Source organism: Brassica napus, chromosome C1 (genome assembly GCF_020379485.1).
Source record: "Brassica napus cultivar Da-Ae chromosome C1, Da-Ae, whole genome shotgun sequence".
Taxonomy (NCBI): Eukaryota; Viridiplantae; Streptophyta; class Magnoliopsida; order Brassicales; family Brassicaceae; genus Brassica; species Brassica napus.
The window spans coordinates 2,812,512-2,833,713 of NC_063444.1; the positions used below are offsets into that span (position 1 = coordinate 2,812,512).

The 21,202-nt window shown below is 38.1% G+C and overlaps 4 protein-coding genes across 11 annotated transcripts; 3 read left to right on the forward strand and 1 right to left on the reverse strand.

Annotated features, from left to right (window-relative positions):
• The first annotated feature begins 2,325 nt into the window (after nucleotides 1-2,325).
• LOC106368745 (cell division cycle 20.1, cofactor of APC complex) lies at nucleotides 2,326-4,597 on the forward strand. Its single transcript, NM_001316247.1, is given in 5 exon segments — nucleotides 2,326-2,573; nucleotides 2,843-3,124; nucleotides 3,208-3,477; nucleotides 3,571-4,152; nucleotides 4,259-4,597. Coding segments are annotated over 5 exon segments (1,374 nt in total). The 5' UTR covers nucleotides 2,326-2,477; the 3' UTR covers nucleotides 4,403-4,597.
• Nucleotides 4,598-5,653: 1,056 nt separating this feature from the next.
• On the forward strand, nucleotides 5,654-7,408 carry LOC106368747 (eukaryotic translation initiation factor 3 subunit K). Of its 2 annotated transcripts, XM_013808769.3 has the most exons (8): nucleotides 5,655-5,913; nucleotides 5,997-6,053; nucleotides 6,133-6,183; nucleotides 6,257-6,319; nucleotides 6,398-6,448; nucleotides 6,538-6,604; nucleotides 6,795-6,877; nucleotides 7,104-7,408. In XM_013808769.3, exons 1-8 carry the CDS (start codon nucleotides 5,806-5,808, stop codon nucleotides 7,296-7,298), a joined length of 675 nt encoding a protein of 224 aa, XP_013664223.1. In that variant the 5' UTR covers nucleotides 5,655-5,805; the 3' UTR covers nucleotides 7,299-7,408. The 2 variants fall into 2 exon arrangements, with proteins under 2 accessions (XP_048601147.1, XP_013664223.1); XM_048745190.1 differs by having other exon boundaries at nucleotides 5,654-5,913; nucleotides 6,257-6,448.
• An 846-nt stretch (nucleotides 7,409-8,254) lies between these two features.
• Nucleotides 8,255-16,011, forward strand: LOC106368748 (1-phosphatidylinositol-3-phosphate 5-kinase FAB1A). Of its 3 annotated transcripts, none has more exons than XM_013808773.3 (13): nucleotides 8,255-8,396; nucleotides 8,836-8,921; nucleotides 9,000-9,648; nucleotides 9,724-10,440; nucleotides 10,539-10,692; nucleotides 10,796-11,140; nucleotides 11,272-12,021; nucleotides 12,338-12,666; nucleotides 12,766-12,889; nucleotides 12,981-13,130; nucleotides 13,536-14,933; nucleotides 15,007-15,273; nucleotides 15,364-16,011. In XM_013808773.3, exons 3-13 carry the CDS (start codon nucleotides 9,080-9,082, stop codon nucleotides 15,709-15,711), a joined length of 5,151 nt encoding a protein of 1,716 aa, XP_013664227.2. In that variant the 5' UTR covers nucleotides 8,255-8,396; nucleotides 8,836-8,921; nucleotides 9,000-9,079; the 3' UTR covers nucleotides 15,712-16,011. The 3 variants fall into 3 exon arrangements, with proteins under 3 accessions (XP_013664227.2, XP_013664225.2, XP_013664224.2); XM_013808771.3 differs by having other exon boundaries at nucleotides 9,010-9,648; nucleotides 9,718-10,440; XM_013808770.3 differs by having other exon boundaries at nucleotides 8,256-8,396; nucleotides 9,718-10,440.
• Nucleotides 15,987-19,893, reverse strand: LOC106368749 (probable pectinesterase/pectinesterase inhibitor 44). 5 transcript variants are annotated; one of them, XM_022694494.2, is made up of 6 exons: nucleotides 19,563-19,797; nucleotides 18,915-19,060; nucleotides 17,926-18,054; nucleotides 17,136-17,603; nucleotides 16,618-16,941; nucleotides 15,987-16,493 (listed from the first exon to the last, which is right to left on the reverse strand). In XM_022694494.2, exons 2-6 carry the CDS (start codon nucleotides 18,961-18,963, stop codon nucleotides 16,120-16,122), a joined length of 1,344 nt encoding a protein of 447 aa, XP_022550215.1. In that variant the 5' UTR covers nucleotides 18,964-19,060; nucleotides 19,563-19,797; the 3' UTR covers nucleotides 15,987-16,119. The 5 variants fall into 5 exon arrangements, with proteins under 5 accessions (XP_022550215.1, XP_022550214.1, XP_013664230.1 ...); XM_022694493.2 differs by having other exon boundaries at nucleotides 17,926-18,057; XM_013808776.3 differs by lacking the exon at nucleotides 18,915-19,060 and having other exon boundaries at nucleotides 19,563-19,893.
• Nucleotides 19,894-21,202: the final 1,309 nt, after the last annotated feature.

Here is a 21,202-nt window from a genome sequence, read left to right on the forward strand (position 1 = left end):
CTTTCAATTATAAGCAGCAACAACAAAAAAAAACTCAAAATTTCAAGAGAGAGCAAGTTAACGGCGATGCTGAACTTACTAGCGTTACGCTGTTCTATATCCATAGCGTCATGAATATGGCTTGCCTCAAAGGCCGACTACGAATGTGTCAATCTCCTCCGTTGGACCGTTCTCATTCTCATTTTAATTTTCAATCTAGTATTGTTTGAACTTCGAAGAGTTTAAAATTTGTAATTTGATCTAATAATTTTATTTTAATTAGTTTAATCTAATAATTTTATTTTAAAAATGTATGAAAAAATAATTTATGTTATTTTTTTTATAAATCATCGATATAAGAACCAATATAAGGTATATATCCGAAATGGTTATTATGATATATAATTACTAATAAGTAAAATATTTACTTTTTCATACATTTTTTAAGTTGATTCAAAATCAAAACTTTGCTATTGGAAAAGCTCACAATTTTCAAGAATATGAAAATGAAAACATCTAGTTGAGCTTAATTTGTTTTTATTTCACACTTACAACTACAAAATGAAAATATATGTGTATGTATAGTTTTGTATGTATACTTTCAATTTCGGTAACGATTTAAATTCTTTAAATTATTTGTTTAATAGACGTTGGTCGGCGCAGTGAGACAGTTTCTTGGAATCTATTGGTGCGTGTAAGTTTTGTTAATAATAATATCTACAGGGACATATTAGGTTTGACGCATTTTATCTAATCACAACATGAGACTCTGCGGGACAAATGTATTCAACTAAGAGTTTCAATAATTTATATTAAAAATGATAAATCCACTGTTATTCAAACGTCGATTTTAAAAAATACTTTAAAATTCAATGTTATTGAACTTGACATTTCATAAAATACTCTGAAATCCACTATTATTGAACAAAATTTAAATTAGAGATTTTAGAGTACTTTAATTGTTTATAGAGTGTTTGAGGGGATTTTCTTAGTTATAAAAATAAAAATCTAAATCTCACTATTTTAGATGAGTTTCTAGAGTGTTTTAACAAAAATCACACCAAATTCTCTAATTCTCCTGCAATCATTTACAAACTCATTAAAAAACAAATTACTTTAAATTTCAGATTCAATACACCTCCCCTTAGTCATGTCAGTATAGACGCAATAATTAATTATTTAGTGAGAAAGGTTGGACCGGACCAGACAAATGTGAGTTTGGTTTATTGGCTCGGTTTAATATTTATTATCGGTTATTGGGGCTTGGTTAAGTGTGCGAATGTTTACCCTTTTTAGATATTAATTACCGCTCGATCTCTATCTCAAATCACAGTTCACTTTTTTATCCAAAAGAAAAGGAATACGAGAGAATCAAGATTTGTCGACAATGGCTGAACACAATATCCAAGACGAGATCATCGGCGAAGGAGATGCAGTGGCTGCAATCGTTCAGCGTTCAAGGGGAGAGTGGCTCGTCTACGAAGAAATGGATACGCTGTTCGATCGGCACTTCAATGGCGCTCCTTTTAACCTAACGGTGCGTCGATTTGGACCGGCGCCGCCATATGATTATTAGAGTGTATATAGTTATAGTTGGTTTGGTTAGTTAGAACCGGTTTATACCGGATAGATTATGATTGTATATAATTAGTTGTACACCTTCATTTTACATTTAACAGAAATAATATTCATTCTCATATTTTGAGTTCATCTCCTTCTTTCTCATGAGAGTGTGATCTCTGATTGTTTCTGTTCAACATCAGTTCATCTCCTTCTTTCTCATGAGAGTGTGATCTCTGATTGTTTCTGTTCAACATCAGTTCATCTAATATGGTATCAATTCATCAATTCATCTAATATAGTAAAATCCAGTTTTCGATTTCTCTTTACAATTGAGCAGTTAATTCAAAAACCAGTTTTCCTATTTTTTAAAGAATTATTTTTTTCAAAATCTTGATTGGATAATAAAGTAGGTTTTGAAAAACGGAAACCAAAACCCATTTCAAAAACTACAAACAATCTAAAATCTAACAACCAAAATCTAAAAGTCAAAAACTAAAATCCAAAAACCAGTTAAACAATCATCACCTAGCTAAACCGAATCGACTTTATCTTTTGGTTCAGTTTTAACATAACCGGTTAATTTTGGTTTGGTTATGTAAACCTAGAGATGGGCATTCCCGGTTTATATAAATTTGAAACGTCTCTCGAAAAATATAGCCGTTACGGACTTTCCGATTAGAGAATTGGGGACAAACGAAGCCCTAATCTGACTCTGCCGCTTTGTAGTATAAATCAACGCCTAAGTTTCACAGGTTTCTCCACCAATTCAATCTGCTCTCATCTCGCATCATCAGCTTACCAACAACTCTTCGCTCTCTCTCTCTCTCTCTCTGCTCGAATTTACTGCTTCATTTGATTTAATTGAGATCTTGTAATCCGTTTCGTGTATTATCGTGCTTTCTGTTTCTTTGTGTGTTTGTGTGTTTGTGTTAACAATGGATGCAGGTATGAACACATCTACGCACTTGAAGGCTCAAGCTCGTTGCCCTCTTCAAGAACACTTCCTTCCCAGGAAGAGTTCCAAGGAAAACGTAAGTTTGCTCAGATCCGACACCATTACATGATTCCGTTTTGACATCTGAGAATTAGGGTTTCGAATTTGCGGATTCTCTTTTCAATTGCTCAAAAGTCGATTCCTTTTTTGCAATTAAGAATTAGGGTTTTGATTTGGGGGTTATTGTTTATCTTGCATCTAGATTTGTTTCAGATATTGGATGAACGAATTGTTTTGATTATGTGGGTTTTGTAATAAGAAACTGATCATGTGTATTGATTTGCTTTTTTTTTTTAATTCTATCAGCTTGACAGATTCATACCCAACAGATCAGCCATGGACTTCGACTATGCTCACTACGCCCTTACCGAAGGAAGGAACGGGAAAGATCAGGCAGCAGCAGCGGTAAGCTCACCATCCAGAGAGGCCTACAGGAAGCAACTCGCTGAGACGATGAACCTGAACCACACTCGGATTCTCGCCTTCAGAAACAAACCTCAAGCTCCAGTCGAGTTGCTTCCCACCGACCACTCTGCTTCTCTTCACCAACAGCCCAGATCCGTTAAGCCTCGTAGATACATTCCTCAGGTTTGTGTTATTGCGCTTTAAGAGAAACGATCTGTATCTACTGTGTTGTTGTTGTGTTGATCTGTTGTTTAATCTTTTAACAGACCTCTGAGAGGACATTGGATGCACCTGACATCGTTGACGACTTCTACCTCAACCTGCTTGACTGGGGCAGTGCTAATGTCCTAGCCATTGCGTTGGGACACACTGTTTATCTGTGGGATGCTTCCAGCGGGTCCACTTCTGAGCTTGTCACCATTGATGAGGAGAAAGGACCTGTCACGAGTATCAACTGGGCACCTGATGGTCGTCATGTTGCAGTTGGGCTCAACAACTCTGAAGTCCAGCTTTGGGATTCTGCATCCAACCGTCAAGTAACTACAAAAATCCCTTCTCTCTTCTTATGTTTAGACAAAATGTTTTGTCTTCATGTCTTAACGTTATGTGTGCTGTACTTTTCCCTGCAGCTGAGGACATTGAAGGGTGGCCACCAGTCTAGAGTAGGAACAATGGCATGGAACAATCACATCCTGACAACAGGAGGAATGGATGGACAGATCGTCAACAACGACGTGCGAATCAGATCACACGTTGTGGAAACTTACAGAGGTCACACTCAGGAAGTTTGCGGGCTCAAGTGGTCAGGATCCGGACAGCAGCTAGCGAGTGGTGGCAACGACAATGTGGTACACATATGGGATCGTTCTGTCGCCTCCTCAAACTCGACCACTCAATATCTGCACAGGCTTGAAGAACATACATCTGCGGTTAAAGCCCTTGCGTGGTGCCCTTTCCAAGCGAATCTTCTTGCAACTGGTGGTGGCGGAGGAGATAGGACGATAAAGTTCTGGAACACTCACACAGGAGCTTGCTTGAATTCAGTAGACACTGGCTCCCAAGTTTGTTCGCTGTTATGGAGCAAGAATGAAAGAGAGTTGCTTAGCTCACACGGGTTTACACAGAACCAGCTTACGTTGTGGAAGTACCCATCTATGGTGAAAATGGCTGAGCTCACTGGTCATACGTCAAGAGTTCTATACATGGCTCAGGTGAATAGAAAAACTTGATCAAATTATATATATCTAGTATTGCTGAAAGTGGTTTGAGTTTTTGACAGTTCTAAAACTTGTGTTATTTGTCTGTGTGTTTCTACAGAGTCCAGATGGTTGCACCGTAGCTACAGCAGCAGGAGATGAAACGCTGAGATTCTGGAATGTTTTCGGAGTGCCAGAGACGGCCAAGAAAGCAGCTCCAAAGGCAGCTCATGAGCCGTTTTCTCATGTGAACCGTATTCGTTGAAGAAGCTGTGAAGAGAGACTAACAACAAAGAATGTCTAGCAGTGATTGTTACATAAGACTAACAACAAGCAGTGATTGTTACATAATTTTTTCGTTTTTTTTTGGGTCTGTATTGACAAGTAAAGTGCATATTGAGTCAAACTTCGTTGTTTGAATATATATTTTAAATAGAAATAATTTCATTTTTACAATCTTATTCAATAATTCTAGTAACATTCACATAATCTACTAGTTGACATGATCCTGAACTTTGCTGAGTTCAGGCTTCAGAACAAAAAACACTGAAAATGTATAGAATTGGACTTGTGAAGTCTGATCAGTAAAACAAGAAACATTGTATCAATCACCAATAAGAAAGCAAGATATAGAGTTTGTGTTCTTGGATTGCGTATACAAAACGTGATTTCAACTCATGTCTGAGTCCTAAAAAAAAAAGAAACAAGTTTTGGTCCTTTTGGATGACTGACCAGTGGACGGACAGAGCTATGGCTGTGCAAAAACCCGGATCCGAAGAAGCGAACCGAACCCAATCCGAAAAAGTAGTACCGAACCCGAACCGAAAATTGATTAAATATCCGAACGGGTTCAAAATGTTGGTATCTAAAGAACCGAAACCGAACCCGACCGAACCGAAGTATCTCGGGTATCCGAATGTAACCGAAATAGATCTATATACCTAGATATATTACTTAGTTTTAGATTTAATATATATTAAAAACATTCAAAATATATATGATACTTTTAAGTTGTCTAAAATACTGAAAAATATACATAAATAGTTAAAAATAAATGTCTAAAATAGCTAAAATATATTCAAAATACCAAAATACTTGAAATATCTATTGATTTTCTATCTAAATATTCAAATCAAACCAATTTATATATTAATTTTAGGTATTTTGACACATATTATATAAATTTATATGTAATATATTATTTTTTTTTATACATTTTGGGAAATTTTAAGCATATAATGAATATTAAAATTTTAAAAATAATCTAAATGGGTTATCCGAACCCGAACCGAACCCGCAAAGATCCGAACCGAACCCAAATCAAAATTTAGAATTACCCGAATGTGGCTGAAATATTTAAACCCGAAAACCTGAATCCCGAATAGATCCGAATCCGAATGGGGTATCCAAACGTCCACCGCTACCGCTAGACAGAGTTGGCGAAGAAAGAACATCAATATGACAAAGCGCCGTCGTTTCAACTTCAAAATATTATAATTTACGAAACAATCCTTATATGCTTATGCCATTCTAATTTTAACCAGAACAAGTATGAAATTGCTCAGCCCAGAGTGGATAACGCGTCGTCGTTTTGTGCACTAAAACCCTAGATCCCGTCTCTCCTCCCTCCACAGTAACGAATCAATCGAAAGGAAAAAAAAAAGAGAGATGGAGTCCCCAAAGGAGCAGAGCTCGTACACCGTTGAGCAGCTCGTCGCCGTCAATCCCTTCAACCCCGAGATCTTACCTGATCTCGAAAACTACGTCAACGAGCAGGTTTAAATCGCCGTCGATGATTGGCTATATACTCATTTTTTTGCTGGATTCTGATTTATCTATGATTGATTGATAATGTTCAGGTTACGTCGCAAACGTATAGCCTGGATGCAAATCTATGCTTGCTTCGTCTCTATCAGGTACTACTCTTCCACAAGATTTTTTTTAAGTCTCTCCTAACATCTTCTTACTTTGTGCGCATTGTTTCTGTTGATGCAGTTTGAGCCTGAGCGCATGAACACTCATATCGTGGCTCGAATCTTGGTTAAGGTATGTCAGAAGAAGACCACTTTGTTTTGGTGACTTATCATTTATTTACTCTCTGTGGTTTTTCTTATTGAAGGCTCTTATGGCTATGCCAGCTCCAGACTTCAGCCTTTGCCTCTTCTTGATTCCCGAAAGAGTGGTAACGCATCTTCTTTCACTCTCGCTTATTCGTTGTACTGGAGAAGATTCATGGAGTTGTTTTGAATTGTGTTTGCAGCAAATGGAGGAGCAGTTCAAGACACTCATTGTTCTCTCTCACTACCTTGAGGTATGCAGACATCAGTGTTAGCTGTGAGAATCTTTTGAGACTCTAAAATGTGTATTGAGTCTTTACAACACTTTTTTTCGCTTTTGCAGACTGGGAGGTTCCAACAGTTCTGGGATGAAGCTGCCAAGAACCCTCACATTCTTGAGGCTGTTCCAGGTATCATCAAATTTGCTGAATCATATAATAATAAGTCGTGTGGTCCAAGTTTCTGGATCTTAACTAGTTGCTTAAGGATAAAATAAAATCGACTAGAAATGGCGCCTCATATACAAGTCATGAGTAGTTTTTTATGCTACGTATTATGATTTGTGTGTGGATTGTCTTATATCCAAGAGATGAAATGCAGGTTTTGAGCAAGCTATCCAAGCGTATGCAAGTCACCTTCTTAGCTTAAGCTACCAAAAGGTTCCAAGATCTGTGCTTGCCGAGGTATGATGTTGACTGAGCTTATGATTCTTTACACATGGCTTGCTTTTCCCCATAGGATAACTGTAGAGAACTTTGGATGTAAAGTCTGAGTCTCTCACTCTTGTATATATATATATTTTTTTCTGCTGCGAATTTTCCACATCATAGTTATGGTGATCTATTATTTTGGTGACCTTTGCTTGTCGATAAAATGCCCTTGCTCATTATTTATGAAAATGATACACAGGCTGTCAACATGGATGGTGCATCTCTAGACAAGTTCATTGAGCACCAAGTGGCTAACAGCGGATGGATTGTAGCGAAGGAAGATGGAAGTATCGTCTTACCGCAGAACGAATTTAACCATCCGGAGCTGAAGAAAAACACAGGTGAGAATGTTTCCTTGGAACATATTGCTCGCATCTTCCCCATCCTTGGTTGAACCAGTTTATGAAGACTCTTTTGAAATTTTCCTTTTTGTCTCCCTGTCTTTTCATGTACTACAACACTGTAATGTGATCTTTGCATTAACCATTATAAGTAGTTGCTCGATTTGACTGCACCGCAAAGATTATTGGATGCTATAGATTTACAGAAGGCCCTTTGAGCTTTCTAGTTCTCTACCGTCCAAAAGTCTTATGTTAACATACCAGTGTGTTTCAGTAGAGCCGTGTTTGACCCTATGATGGTAGAAGAAAAGATTCAACAAATGTTTGCTTGTTCTATTTAAAAATCAGCTTAATTAGGTCTCTTTTGAATATGAGAACGGGCAGATTAATGCATATTTTGAGGTGTTCTTGTCCTATCTCTAACACCAGATCACATCGGTACATTGACAGCCATCCATTTGGAAGCTCACATGTTTGACAACAGATCATCAAATCACGTGCTCCTTTTTCTCCTTTCCTATGTACATATTTTCGACTCCCTATTTTTTTGACCTCGTTGTTCTATTGGTTAATATATTAACTCAGCTTAGATAGCATCTCGTATCTTAGATGATCGCTTAAAATACTGCATATTAAAAAATGATTTCGAGGACCACAACCCTGGATTTTTAATGTAATTTATCTGTTCAATACGCTAAAATACGATATAACGGTGCTTTGTAGTGTGGAGGTAATATAAAAAAAAATCAACGATCATGAGCCAAAACTAATACAGAAAAAAATTGGATTGCTTAACAGTCACTATTATCAATACGTCTGGCAAAACAAAGGTATTAACAGTGCTAATATCGTTGATGAATTTTTGGTCGACAACAATTAACTAAATTTTGATTTTATATCGTCGGCATAATCAACTATTTTATTAATATATAGTATATGTGATATACGTAAACGAAGTGAAATATAATTTTAATTTAATTATTTAAGGTACGTGTCGGATAAAATGATAAATACGTGAATAAAAAGCAAAATAGAGGAGAAAAGCAACAAAAATTTCAGACAAGTCGTGAACACAAAAACTGGACAAATCACAAAAAAATACGACAGGGGAAAAAGAAAGGAGCTGCAAGAAACTGCAATTCTTCGTTCATGTAACCATTCCCAATTCTTGTTCTCTTGTTCCCTATTTCAATCAATTTGATTTTTTTTTTGTTTCTTCTTCTGTAATCTCTTTGTTTGCTTTCCGAGAAAATCGAAGAAAGGCTTCCCCTTTACCATTTTTTTTCTCTCAGCTGAGATTAATGGTTATATGTTTCCTCGAATTTGATTTCAAATCTTATCTTGTATTTGTTTTTTTTTTTAATCAACCGTCTTTTTGGAATTTCTTATTTGTTTCTTCTTTTGGTCTGGTTTGCTTTTCGTATTAAAAAAATTGTTGCTTGCTCCTGTAGTTTAGTCTTCCTCGGAAGCTAGTGTTGCTTGTTTCTAGGTGTTTTTTGTTTATTATCGATTCGCATTTTGTTGATTCCTGAATCACATAGGAGAAATTTCGAGTTTGAGACACTGAAATCGATACCACTGTTATATTAGGGATCTCAATGATCTTGAGACGGGCCTGTAAGCTGAGAGTGACCTCAGTGTGACTTGGTCTGGATCTCTGAAGCATCTAATTTCAGGTAACTCATTGCCCTCCCCTCTCTATCTCTCCCAACTTCCTTTTTCAGACAAGTTTGGCTTAAAGTTTCCTCTTTTAGGGACTCAAAGGTTGAGACTTTATGCGTTTAAGCAAATGGGTGTTTCATGATGACTCTCCTCGTTGGAGATTATTCAATAAATGGACTCGCCAGATCCCAAAGCTCCTGGCTTTGTTGATTTAGTCAAATCTTGGATCCCTAGAAAGACCGAGTCCTCCTCCACCACCTCCTCCTCCCACATGTCTAGAGATTTCTGGATGCCTGACCACAGCTGTCCTGTCTGTTACGAATGCGATGCTCAGTTCACTGTTTTCAACCGAAGACATCACTGCCGCCTCTGTGGTCGTGTCTTCTGCGCCAAATGCGCTGCCAATTCTATCCCTTCTCCATCAGATGAAGCCAAGGATACTCATGAGGAGTCGTCATCAGACAGGAGGATAAGAGTTTGTAACTACTGCTACAAACAGTGGGAACAGGGGATAGTCCCGCCTGATAAAGGAGCTTCTATTATTAGCCTTCATTTTAGCTCTTCCCCTTCTGCTAGTACTACCTCCAACTGCACCTCCAACAGTAGCAACTGCACCGTTGATTCGAAAACAAATCCTCCAGCCAGCGGTCGTGTCTCTTCAAACATGGATTTGCAGAATGCATCATCATCATCGCGTAGGAATCATTCCTCTCAGGATCCAGTTGAGTTCTTTGTGAACAGGTTAGCTTTTCTTGTGTTATGTGTGTTTATGCTTTACCTTTGTAGCTTCTGTAATGAATTTATCTGTAGTGGCAGGAGTGATGGTGAAGCTTATGATGATGACGATTACAACTCTGATTACGCGCAATCTTACTCTCAAGGAAATGACTACTACGGTTCCATCAGTCTCGATGAAGTTGATCGTATCTATGGGTCACATGTAGCTAATGATGCTGGAGACAACATAGGGTCAAACATCCAAAGTGTCTTGCCCCCTGATCAAGATCTTGAAGCAATCAATACAGATACAATGGATACACTAAGGCAGCAAGCAGATGGATGGAGTGATGAGAAGGAAGGAAGCCCTACTTGTGAAGAGGCCTTTGAGTCTGAAGTAGTAGATTTCGAGAGCGATGGGCTCTTATGGCTTCCTCCGGAGCCAGAGAACGAAGAAGACGAAAGAGAAGGGTTGTTATCTGATGACGAAGGCGATGAAGGTGATAGAGGTGATTGGGGGTACCTTCGCCCATCGAATAGCTTTAAAGATAAGGAACTCCACTCTAGGGAGAAGTCTGGTGGTGCTATGAAAAACGTTGTTGAAGGGCACTTTAGGGCTTTAGTAGCACAGCTTTTGGAGGTTGATAATCTGCCTATGGTTGACGAAGGCGATAGAGAGGGTTGGCTTGATATAATTACATCGTTATCATGGGAAGCTGCAACACTTCTCAAGCCGGATACGAGTAAAAGTGGAGGAATGGATCCTGGAGGTTATGTGAAGGTTAAATGCATCCCCTGTGGACGTCGCAGTGAGAGGTTAGTAGTGTTTAGGACTCCTTGATTGGAATTTATATTTCTTTAGGTTGACTGCTAAGCACTATAGTACTGATTATAATGAAATGTCTTTTTATTAGTATGGTGGTGAGAGGAGTTGTTTGCAAGAAAAATGTGGCTCATCGGCGAATGACTTCAAAGATCGAGAAGCCACGTCTGCTAATTCTTGGAGGAGCTCTGGAGTATCAACGAATATCTAACCAGTTGTCTAGTTTTGACACTTTGTTGCAACAGGTATGTATCGGTTTCCTTCGTTATATGATCATGGACATGAATCCTTGGACTAAAAGAAAAGGAAAATCATAACTGTCACTAATGACTATCTTTGGTGTTTCAGGAAATGGATCATTTGAAGATGGCTGTTGCCAAAATTCACTCTCACAATCCCCAAATTCTCTTAGTGGAGAAGTCTGTCTCGCGGTTTGCGCAGGAGTATCTTCTTGCCAAGGACATATCTCTTGTTTTGAATATAAAAAGGCCTCTTCTTGAGCGCATATCCCGCTGTACTGGTGCGCAGATTGTCCCTTCGGTTGACCAGCTCACGTCACCAAAGCTGGGTTACTGTGACATCTTCCATGTGGAAAAGTTTGTCGAGACACATTTTAATACTGGTCAAGGTGTGAAGAAACTGGCAAAGACGTTAATGTATTTTGATGGTTGCCCCAAGCCTTTGGGCTGTACGGTAAGTTCCACAATATTCTTTGCTGTTTCAGATATGAGATCCTTGACCTATTACTATGACTATGCATATTCTATCTCTAATCCAAAGAGTTCTAAGATATGGCTGATTGATCTGTTTTTTGTTTTTTTCAGATTTTGCTCAAGGGGGCACATGAAGATGAACTAAAAAGGGTGAAACATGTGATTCAGTATGGAGTTTTTGCAGCATATCACTTAGCTCTTGAGACATCATTCCTAGCAGATGAAGGTGCTTCCCTTCCAGAACTTCCTCTACAGACCCCAATTACAGTGGCTTTACCTGATAAGCCATCACCGATTAACAGATCAATATCCACAATACCTGGTTTCGCTGCTTCAAGTGCTGAAAAGTCTCCAACTACTGAGTTGATGGGTGAGCCACATAAAGCCAATGGCGACGTTAGTAAGACTCATTTCCAAGGGAAATTGGATGGAAACGACGGGACTGAGCCTTCTAAGCAGAACATGGATACTGATCCAGAAATGATCACCTCTAAGGACAATGGGTTAGTTCCTACTCTAAAATCCAGGCAGCTATCATTTCACGCGGAAGGAGATTCTATTCAGAAAGATCAGTGGTCTGTTCTACCCTCTGCCACAGAACAAGTCACTGATGGTGCCGACACTAACGAATCCACAATAACAAGAGATCAAAGTTTTAGTAGACATGAACAGATGGACTCTTCAAAAGGAGACTTTCTTCCGTCAGCTTCTTCTGACCATCAAAGCATATTGGTTTCAGCATCAACGAGATGTGTGTGGAAGGGATCTGTGTGTGAGCGGGCTCATCTACTCCGTATTAAATACTATGGGAGCTTTGACAAGCCTTTAGGCCGATTCTTAAGGGATAATCTCTTTGATCAGGTACCCTTCATTTTAGCGTCTTTTTTCTTTCTTTCTTATATCTTAGCACACCATTCTTCTTTTAGCTGATGGTGAGAACGTTGTACTCCTAATGAAACCAAGTGGAATCCAATTAAAGTCCTATGGTTGCGCACTTGTATAATTGTAGAACTAATTTAGGAGATGACTGTAGGGATAATCTTTAAAATGACACTAAATGGTTTAAAGATTCCAGACTAATTAAATGAGTAAGACAAGAAGTTATGAAGCATATCATTTTGTGGTATAGACGTATGGTTTTAAATAGCTGAGGCTTGCAATTATTCTCTTGTTATAGGATCGTTCTTGCCCGTCATGTGCGATGCCAGTAGAAGCACACATTCATAGTTATATTCACAGGCAAGGCAGTCTTACAATATCTGTTAAGAAGCTGCCTGAACTGCTCCCTGGCCAACGCGAAGGAAAAATTTGGATGTGGCATCGGTGCCTGAAATGTCCTCGGATCAGTGGCTTTCCTCCTGCCACACGCAGAATTGTGATGTCAGATGCTGCGTGGGGCCTGTCTTTTGGCAAATTTTTGGAACTGAGCTTCTCGAACCATGCAGCAGCTAGTCGTGTCGCCAACTGTGGTCACTCCCTTCACAGAGACTGTCTCCGTTTCTATGGGTATGAAGAGATCTAGTTCCCTAATAAACACTTCCACTGTGGAATGTTTAAACCATTCCATATATTTTCTGATTGTCTCATATATCTTCCTGACTGCAGTTTTGGGAAAATGGTGGCTTGCTTCCGCTACGCTTCAATCAATATATTTGCAGTTTCTTTGCCACCAGCAAAACTTGAGTTCAACTGTGAAAACCAGGATTGGCTCCAAAAGGAATCTAAAGAGGTTACAAGTTTTTTAATTGAATATTTGTATATAATCAACAAAGGCAGATGGAGTCTTATTTTACTTATTTGTCGTGGTTTCTATACAATAGGTGATTAATAAAGCCGAAGTCCTTTTCAATGAGGTTCAGGAGGCACTTAGTCAGATTTCAGTGAAAACAATGGGCAGCATTCCCGATAAGATAAAGCTTTCTCTTGAAGAACTTGCAGGACTTCTTGAGCAGCGTAAAAAGGAATATAAGGTACCTTATCACGCAAGTTACACTTCGTTAAGCTTAAGAAGTTACAGAGTTGCATATGCTTAGGCGCATTCACATCACTCACACTTACACACTCCTCACAATATATTTGTTTATATAATGAAAGTTAATTATCAACACGTAAAAAAGAAACAAATGTGTTACTCTTTATCATCTAGTGGACTGTTTCTTGTTTCTTGATTACACATGTTATATGCTGCTTGGTTGTGTTCAAAAAAGGATCGGAAACTTATTTTCTGAGCAATTGTAGATCTGGTCACCTGATCCGTTAGCCTTCATAGGATCTTAGTCATAACCTAATCTCTGCATTGAAAACCTGGAGTCTTTTTCTACAGTGTAGATGATTTTTCTATAGGCAATACTGATTTTAGCTGTTGGTGGTTTCAGGAATCTTTGCAGCAAATGTTAAGCGTGTCTAAGGATGGGCAACCTACTGTTGATATCCTTCTGATAAATAAACTTCGAAGACTGATACTTTTCGATTCATATGCCTGGGATGAATGCCTGACAGGAGCGGCTAGTATGGTGAGAAACAACTATTCTGAAGCTCTGAGGACTTCTTCCTCAAAAGTTATGGGCCGTGACGTCTCCTTAGAAAAGCTTCGTGATGAAAAAGAAAAGTCGATTGCAAGTAGTAATGACTCTCTTCCCCAAGATGCGGAGTATGATAAAAGTCTTAAAAAGGGTAAATCATTTTCTGATATCAGCGGGAAAGGTACTATTCCTGAAGATGTAGGCTCAGACATACCCTCTGAATCTAGTGAAGGTGGTAAAGAAAACGTTGTGGAGCCTTCGCAGGTGGTTAAAGCGATACTTTCTGAGAGCCAGACCCAAGCAACAACAGACTTATCTGATACTCTTGATGCAGCATGGATAGGTGAACAAACTGCCTCGGAGAATAATGGTATTTCTCGTCCGCCTAGCAGAGCTGCTTCAGCAAACGGAACTCAGAGTTATGATTTAAAGCTGTCGGATTCAGAAAGTGGGCTGACCTTTGAGGAACAGACAATGCAAGTTCAGATGCCTTCTCCTAGCTTTTACTATTCTCTCAACAAGAATTATTCGCTTAATTCTCGCAAGCATATCATGGCTGAAGACCGGCCTGTTTATGTTTCTTCATATAGAGAGCTTGAATGGCAAAGTGGTGCAAGGCTGCTTCTTCCTCTGGGGATTAATGACTTGGTACTGCCTGTATACGATGACGAGCCTACTAGCATCATAGCGTATGCCCTTACATCATCAGAGTATAACGCTCAGATGTCTGGATCAGATAAGGCAAGAGATCGGTTAGATAGTGGAGGTTCCTTTTCACTTTTTGATTCTGTGAATCTTCTCTCGTTGAACTCTTTGAGCGATTTGTCAGTTGACATGAGTAGAAGCCTTAGCTCTGCTGATGAACAAGTCTCGCAGCTACTGCAGTCATCTTTGTATTTGAAAGATCTGCACGCTAGAATCTCGTTTACAGATGAGAGTCCTCCCGGGAAAGTGAAGTACGCTGTGACGTGTTACTATGCGAAGGAGTTTGAGGCACTGAGGAAGATTTGCTGTCCTTCGGAAACTGATTTTATAAGATCTCTTGGTCGATGTAGAAAATGGGGAGCTCAAGGTGGAAAGAGCAACGTCTTCTTTGCAAAGACTTTGGATGATCGTTTTATCATCAAGCAAGTTACAAAGACAGAGCTTGAATCCTTCATCAAGTTTGCTCCAGCTTACTTCAAATACCTGACTGATTCCATCTGTACTAAAAGCCCCACAAGCCTTGCAAAGATCTTGGGAATCTATCAGGTAACACAACATAAACCGATTTGTTTTATTACCTATTTTGTTGACATAGAATTAAACCCTTAAATCTTTGAAGGTCTCATCCAAACACTTTAAAGATGGGAAAGAGTTCAAAATGGATGTGTTGGTGATGGAGAATCTTCTCTTTCAGCGTAACTTCGCTAGGCTTTATGACTTAAAAGGCTCCACCCGTGCTCGTTACAATCCTGATACAAGTGGTAGCAACACAGTTTTGCTGGACCAGAATCTGGTCGAAGCAATGCCCACATCTCCAATATTTGTTGGGAGCAAGGCAAAACGGCTTCTTGAAAGAGCCGTCTGGAATGATACATCGTTTCTTGCTGTAAGTTTCCAGTTACTTCTTGCAGAATATGTTCTTGGTCTGTACATTTTACTGATGGAAGACGTGTTGCTTCTGTTTCTTTGTCTGAAGTCAATACACGTAATGGATTACTCTTTACTGGTCGGGGTAGACGAGGAACGAAGCGAACTTGTTCTAGGAACCATCGACTTCATGAGGCAATACACTTGGGACAAACATCTTGAGACTTGGGTCAAAACCTCAGGGCTACTTGGAGGACAGAAGAACTCAACTCCCACGGTGATATCACCGCAGCAATACAAGAAACGTTTCAGGAAAGCCATGACAGCTTATTTTCTGATGGTTCCTGACCAATGGTCACCTGCCACGGTTGTGCCAGGCAACAACAGTTCTTCAGCAGATGTGAAGGATGATGAAGAGAGAGACGATCGTCAAGGTGTTGCTGGTAAAAACTCTTGACTCATCTTTCTGCAGTTTAGCAAATATAGCAAGACATTACACAATATTGGGTTTAGTAATGGTGCTCAAGTTTTATTTGTTTTTTTTTTCCTTTTGGAATGGTCTTTGGGTAATACCTGTTTATGATTTTACCCTTAGCCTTAAGTGGCCTATATGTAATATATAGCTCTCTTTCATCGCCTTTGCATCAGAATTAATAAAAGCAAGGTGCAATTGTATATACAATGCTTCTTTCTTTTAGTTTCTTGTTATTTTTGTTTATGACATTTCTCATATCAATATACTCTCTAGTATATAATTTTTGGGGACTCTTTTGAGTTATAATAATAGATTTTAATATTTCATATCAAAAGTTAAAATTGAAAGGCACAAACAATAGCAAAATGGTAAACACTGAGCCATGCTAATTTAGACACCCAAGCCAGCAGTAAACGTTACTCCAGTAGAAGGCAGCCAGAGATTTCCTTCAATGAACTGAGAAACGGTGAAATTGTTAGCCTGGTCCGAGTTGTTAAACACGTGGTAACCAGGCCATTTGACTCGGCTGCTGAGTCCTGAACCTGGTCCGTAGTTCAAGAACTCTCCATAGAAGAGTGTGTCCAAAGCAAAAGTTGTGTTCCACTCGAGCCATCCTTCAGGCCTCACAACGTCGCTCAAGTTGTTCCTCATAAAAACTGTCCTTGAATATTGCTTCCACGGCCTTCCTAGATACGTGTGTGTCGTGTTCAAGTATGGGACTAAGTCTGCGTCCGCTGAGATATTGCTGAACTGAATCGAGAATCCTAAATGTGAACAAAAAAGGCAATGTAATTGAGAATCATTATATTACATAGTTTCTTGGGTGGCAAGAAACTATATGTTATTAACGAAACCTTAATTAAAGAGTTTCAAGAAGTGTTTGTTTACCTGAGGGTTGGTCAGCTTCTTTCCTGCCTTGTGCAGTGATGGTATTCTTTTGGTCAGGGAGTCCTTTCTTAACCAAAATTTGACAATTTTGAAACACAACGGTCCCATCGCCAAATATAAAATCCACCGTTCCAGTGATGGTGCATTCGCGGTAAAACTGACGCATAGTGTGCGTGTAGAGTGTATCTTGATAACCTCTCATGGCACATCTATAGAACACAGATAGGTCAGAGTCTGACCTAAGGGCAACGGCTTGATGCTTCTCTGGCCCGGCTGTGTTTTGGAACGTTATGTCTCTAGCCAAGAATCCTCTTCCATTTACAGCTGAAATATTTATCAAAATATATATAGTTATAATCCGGAGCATAGGCCAAAGAACCGACCGCTCAAAGCAATTCAACGTAAATTTATCGATAGTTTTATGAAAATTTTATTTGAAAAATAGAAGCACAAAGATTTATTTAAATGTAATTCACGTGTGCATGAATCAATAAGTATCTTATAAAACATTTAATTACCGAATGTAGCGGAACGGAACGTGGTCGAGCCGTCAATGTAGCTGCGGTTACCGGAAATAATTGTCACGTCAATGCCATCACCTAGCATTACGAGGTTCCATTTCTTCTTCTTGATCTCAACGTTCTCCAAGTATAAACCCTTTTTGATGTATATGACGAAACGTGTCCAGCTATAATCAGGAGCTTCCTTAACGGCGTCCATTATGGTCGTGAAGTTTCCTGTCCCATCCTGTGCTACACTAACGTCGTAACTCACTCCGTTTGTTTCAAGGAGTCTCCGGTCGTCCGGTCTGAACCAGTCTGGGAATTGGCTTTCCTCATCCTCGTCAGTGTTCCTAAGTGTCCGGCCTGGTGGAGCCGTTGGTCCTCTAGCAATTGGACGAGGTTTGGTGATGGGCTGAGGTTTCTGGTCGGGATCAACAAGTGGTAACAGATCCCTAAGCATAGAATATAATTGACCGAGACTGCCTGAAACGAGCCAAAATATCATAATAAGTTAATAATACACTTATATTGAATAAGCAAACCTTTTGAAAAAAAAAAATACATTGAAAATACTTAAATATAATTTTTATGTTTTTGTTAATCTAAAACCGAATCAACCCGAAATGAAGTATGATTATAGTTTAGACCTGTTTCTCATAACCTAACACAGAAAACAAAAATCCAAAAAGAAAACAATGCGAATCGAATGCGCATGCTTAAACATTACCATAGCATTATGTTAATTTACTTTTTAGTGACCCACACAAGTAATATAATTAACATAGTAAGAAAAAAGATTCATTACCAGCTACAAGAGGTTTGATGAGACCAGATGTACCGTCGAAGCCTTCCATGCAAGTGTCTTGATTGGAGAGTGCAGCGCTTAACCATGTCTTTGTGTCTGATCCCACGTTCCCTGTTCCGTTGCCCTTACCTGCTGACCCCACTCCAAAACCATCACATTTCAACATTATCATTTTCATTCATTCACATTTACATTTATTATGCAATAAGTATCTACGATTTTGAATCCATGTTCCCTGTCCCTACGACGCACATGCCATTTACTAATGATTTTGTAAAAGTTGCTTTCATTTCCTCAACGAAAGAAAATGCATAGCCTTGACGTAACATAATCATCGTCACTTGACATATGTTTATATTTAAATTTAATGTGTACTAAAATAACAAGATGGAAAGTTCTAACATTTCTTGACTAATAGATTCAAACGAATACAATTAACATAAGTTATGGTTACTACCATAAATCATTTGGTAGAAATGACTCCCCCAATTAAAATATACTTTTATATATATACATTTTGTAAAATCTTTGAAAAAATAATATAGCATAGTGCATGCACGTATACAGTAAGGTGGATCGAGAATTTTGGTTATCAAGACCACGTTCAATTTGATTAACCCTAGGCCTCCATTCTCTAAAAAATATAATTTGTGAATTGTGTTTGTGATGCAAGATTTTATTATAGTCGATGGGCAAAGAACCACCTATTTCAACTTTATGCAGCAAGTACAAAAACAGAATTCTTTAAAAACAAACTTCTCAATTCAGCCCATTTCAATTAAATGTTTTGAAAAAATGTGTCTTACTATATTAGTACAGTATCATTTAACATCATGAAGGATCAAGTGATCACAATTTATTTGAGTCGTCGAGAATCTAAACCAGCCGAGTTGTACAGGTGTGTTAGTTTCACAATAATTGATGTTTCATTTTTTTTTTTTGAAAAAGTAAAGGATTAAATCCGGGTCTATTAAAAATACAGACCTAACCTTCGAGTGAGATGTGCAGCTCACGATAGGATTTCTCCCGGGTTTTCATACGACGTATCCGCAGCCGTGGTGAGCAGAACAATGTGACTTAGTTTTCGTAGCAGAAAGATCGAACCCGGAATGTATTTGCATCCAAGGCCCGTTCACTGCCACCGGACCACAAGTGCCGCTTGATGTTTCATATTTACGTTACACGTTTATAAATTATAAGACTAAAATTCCACAGCGAGCTTGTACGTCGCATTAACATTAATTAAGGTCCCTCTCAATATTTGTCTTTTTGTGTATATGGTGTAATTTTGAAAATATTATCATCACATATTCGGGTGTTGTCTTTTCGGTTAGTCTTTATATGTCAATAATTAATGGCCCAATTAATCAAAATTTCTGAATGGTTTACATATAAAATCACTAATTAAGTTCCGTTTTATGGCAAGATTCATATATGTTATCCGTGTATTTTTGTAACCAATGTATTTTCTTTTGTTAATTTGTCGATCCAAAAACAATTTTGACCTTGAGGTCAAAGTTTGCATGTTCTATAATTGAAGTTTTTCTATAATTGAAGTTCAAAGAAATTACGCAATGAAAGTTTCTAACACTATAAAGGTGTGATAAAACTAGAGATACGGTTTTAAATGTAAGTACCATTTGGATTCTGAGAAGCATAAGCAGACCAACTCAGCTCGTCCGAAGAAACATCGAGCAGATCCAGGCAATCAGAAACCGCATCTTGCAGCCGACTATCTCCACTAAAATCCGCAAACTCAGACAAAATTGAAGTCACTTGGCTTATTACTTCAACGATGGTGTCAATGGAGCCCACGAACTCACTTGCCGGAACTTTCAAGTAGTCGTATTGCATTTGCATGCTTTCTTCCGATGACACACTCAGACTCAACAATATCAAGAAGATCAAGAAACCTTTCCACCATGACATTTTTTAATAACTATTTAATTTTTGATGACATTGAAGTTTCTTCTGAGTCAGTGGATCCTTTAAAAGCAGGAAGGCATTTAATTCCACCCACCTGTCTGTCTACCCCTAAACAGTTCTAGTCTACGTAACGTAAATTAAATAATTGGGACACTTCATTATCCCACCAAGGCACCAAACAAGCTCATTCATTCATCGTTGATATTTCTTTTGTTTTCAAATAATACTCCCACCGTTCACCGAAAATAATAGATTTTTTACTTATTCCATAAAGATATGTTTTCTATATGTTTAAAGTATTTTTTTATACTTTTAAGAAACATTAAACGAAAATATTTGAATTGATTAAATTTCATAGGTGAAAATTTATTAAAAAATGTATAATAAAGTAAAAGAAAAATTAAATTATAAACATTTATTGAATTCTTAATAATTGTGAGTACTTTAGAAAATCTTACTTCGAGGAACGGAGGGAGGAATATTTATAAGATGTCTTAATTATAACTCAACCGTTCCACACATACATCCTCAGATTTGGTCGTGTAGTAGCATGCAGCTGTTTAGCATATCCACCGCTGTATCAAAGATAATCCTAAATTACATATATATGTTTATCTAAATTACTTTATTCTAAGCATTGAAAACAATAAACATATTAACCATTCGATTCATTTTATAGGTCAGCAGAAAAAAACCATATCATATTCTTGTACTGAGAAAGTAAAACATCAATAATTAAAATGAAACAAAAGCCTGAGGTTTATATCACTTCATATGAAACATAATAACAATAAATAACTATAGTTACATCTCTCCATCATTTCCCAAAGGTTGATAATATTTCCACTATGTTTCGAATGCTTGTCTTCTCTCTTTTTTCCATAAGAAGAAAATAGTCAGTGCTTGTTAATGCAGAATGTACTACTATATGTACGTTAAATTCTATTTGCTGAGTTCATCATTCGATGGCAAGATTCGATATAAATGTTGTGTATAGGTGGCCTAGTTAGAGGGATCGTAAAAGATAAGGTGGAGAATCCCTTTGAGCATGATTAACCCGGAGTTCTTAAAATAAGGTTAAAATGAGGTTCTTAGCGGAAATTAAGAACCAGTTTCTTAAATTCCTCTACGAACTCCACTCTAAGAATGTCGGATTAATCAACGGCTTAAACAGCCTAATAAGTTATCTAGCTGTCCAATTATGCGACAAGCTTATTAAATGTCTTAAGTTAACGCGTTAATTACTTTGCAACCATAGATACCATTGCAATATCATCTTTTGTTTGTTCAACACAAAAATGGAAAAAATACAAAAGTAGAGAAAACTCGCAATCGTCACTCTTAAGAAGGA

Bases quoted from the DNA above. Each gene is read 5' to 3' on its own strand.
- LOC106368749 (XM_013808774.3), bottom strand. From the start codon at position 19,854: ATGTCATGGTGGAAAGGTTTCTTGATCTTCTTGATATTGTTGAGTCTG. The intron at 18,067-19,562 runs GTACTTACATTT...ATGGTTTTGGAG, and splicing joins TGCTTCTCAGAATCCAAATG to TGGGGTCAGCAGGTAAGGGC. The intron at 17,604-17,925 runs GTAATGAATCTT...GGCTCGTTTCAG, and splicing joins CATCAAACCTCTTGTAGCTG to GCAGTCTCGGTCAATTATAT.
- LOC106368748 (XM_013808771.3), top strand. From the start codon at position 9,080: ATGGACTCGCCAGATCCCAAAGCTCCTGGCTTTGTTGATTTAGTCAAA. The intron at 9,649-9,717 runs GTTAGCTTTTCT...ATTTATCTGTAG, and splicing joins GTTGAGTTCTTTGTGAACAG to TGGCAGGAGTGATGGTGAAG. The intron at 15,274-15,363 runs GTAAGTTTCCAG...CTTTGTCTGAAG, and splicing joins ATGATACATCGTTTCTTGCT to TCAATACACGTAATGGATTA.
- LOC106368747 (XM_048745190.1), top strand. From the start codon at position 5,806: ATGGAGTCCCCAAAGGAGCAGAGCTCGTACACCGTTGAGCAGCTCGTC. The intron at 5,914-5,996 runs GTTTAAATCGCC...GATAATGTTCAG, and splicing joins AAAACTACGTCAACGAGCAG to GTTACGTCGCAAACGTATAG. The intron at 6,878-7,103 runs GTATGATGTTGA...AATGATACACAG, and splicing joins CAAGATCTGTGCTTGCCGAG to GCTGTCAACATGGATGGTGC.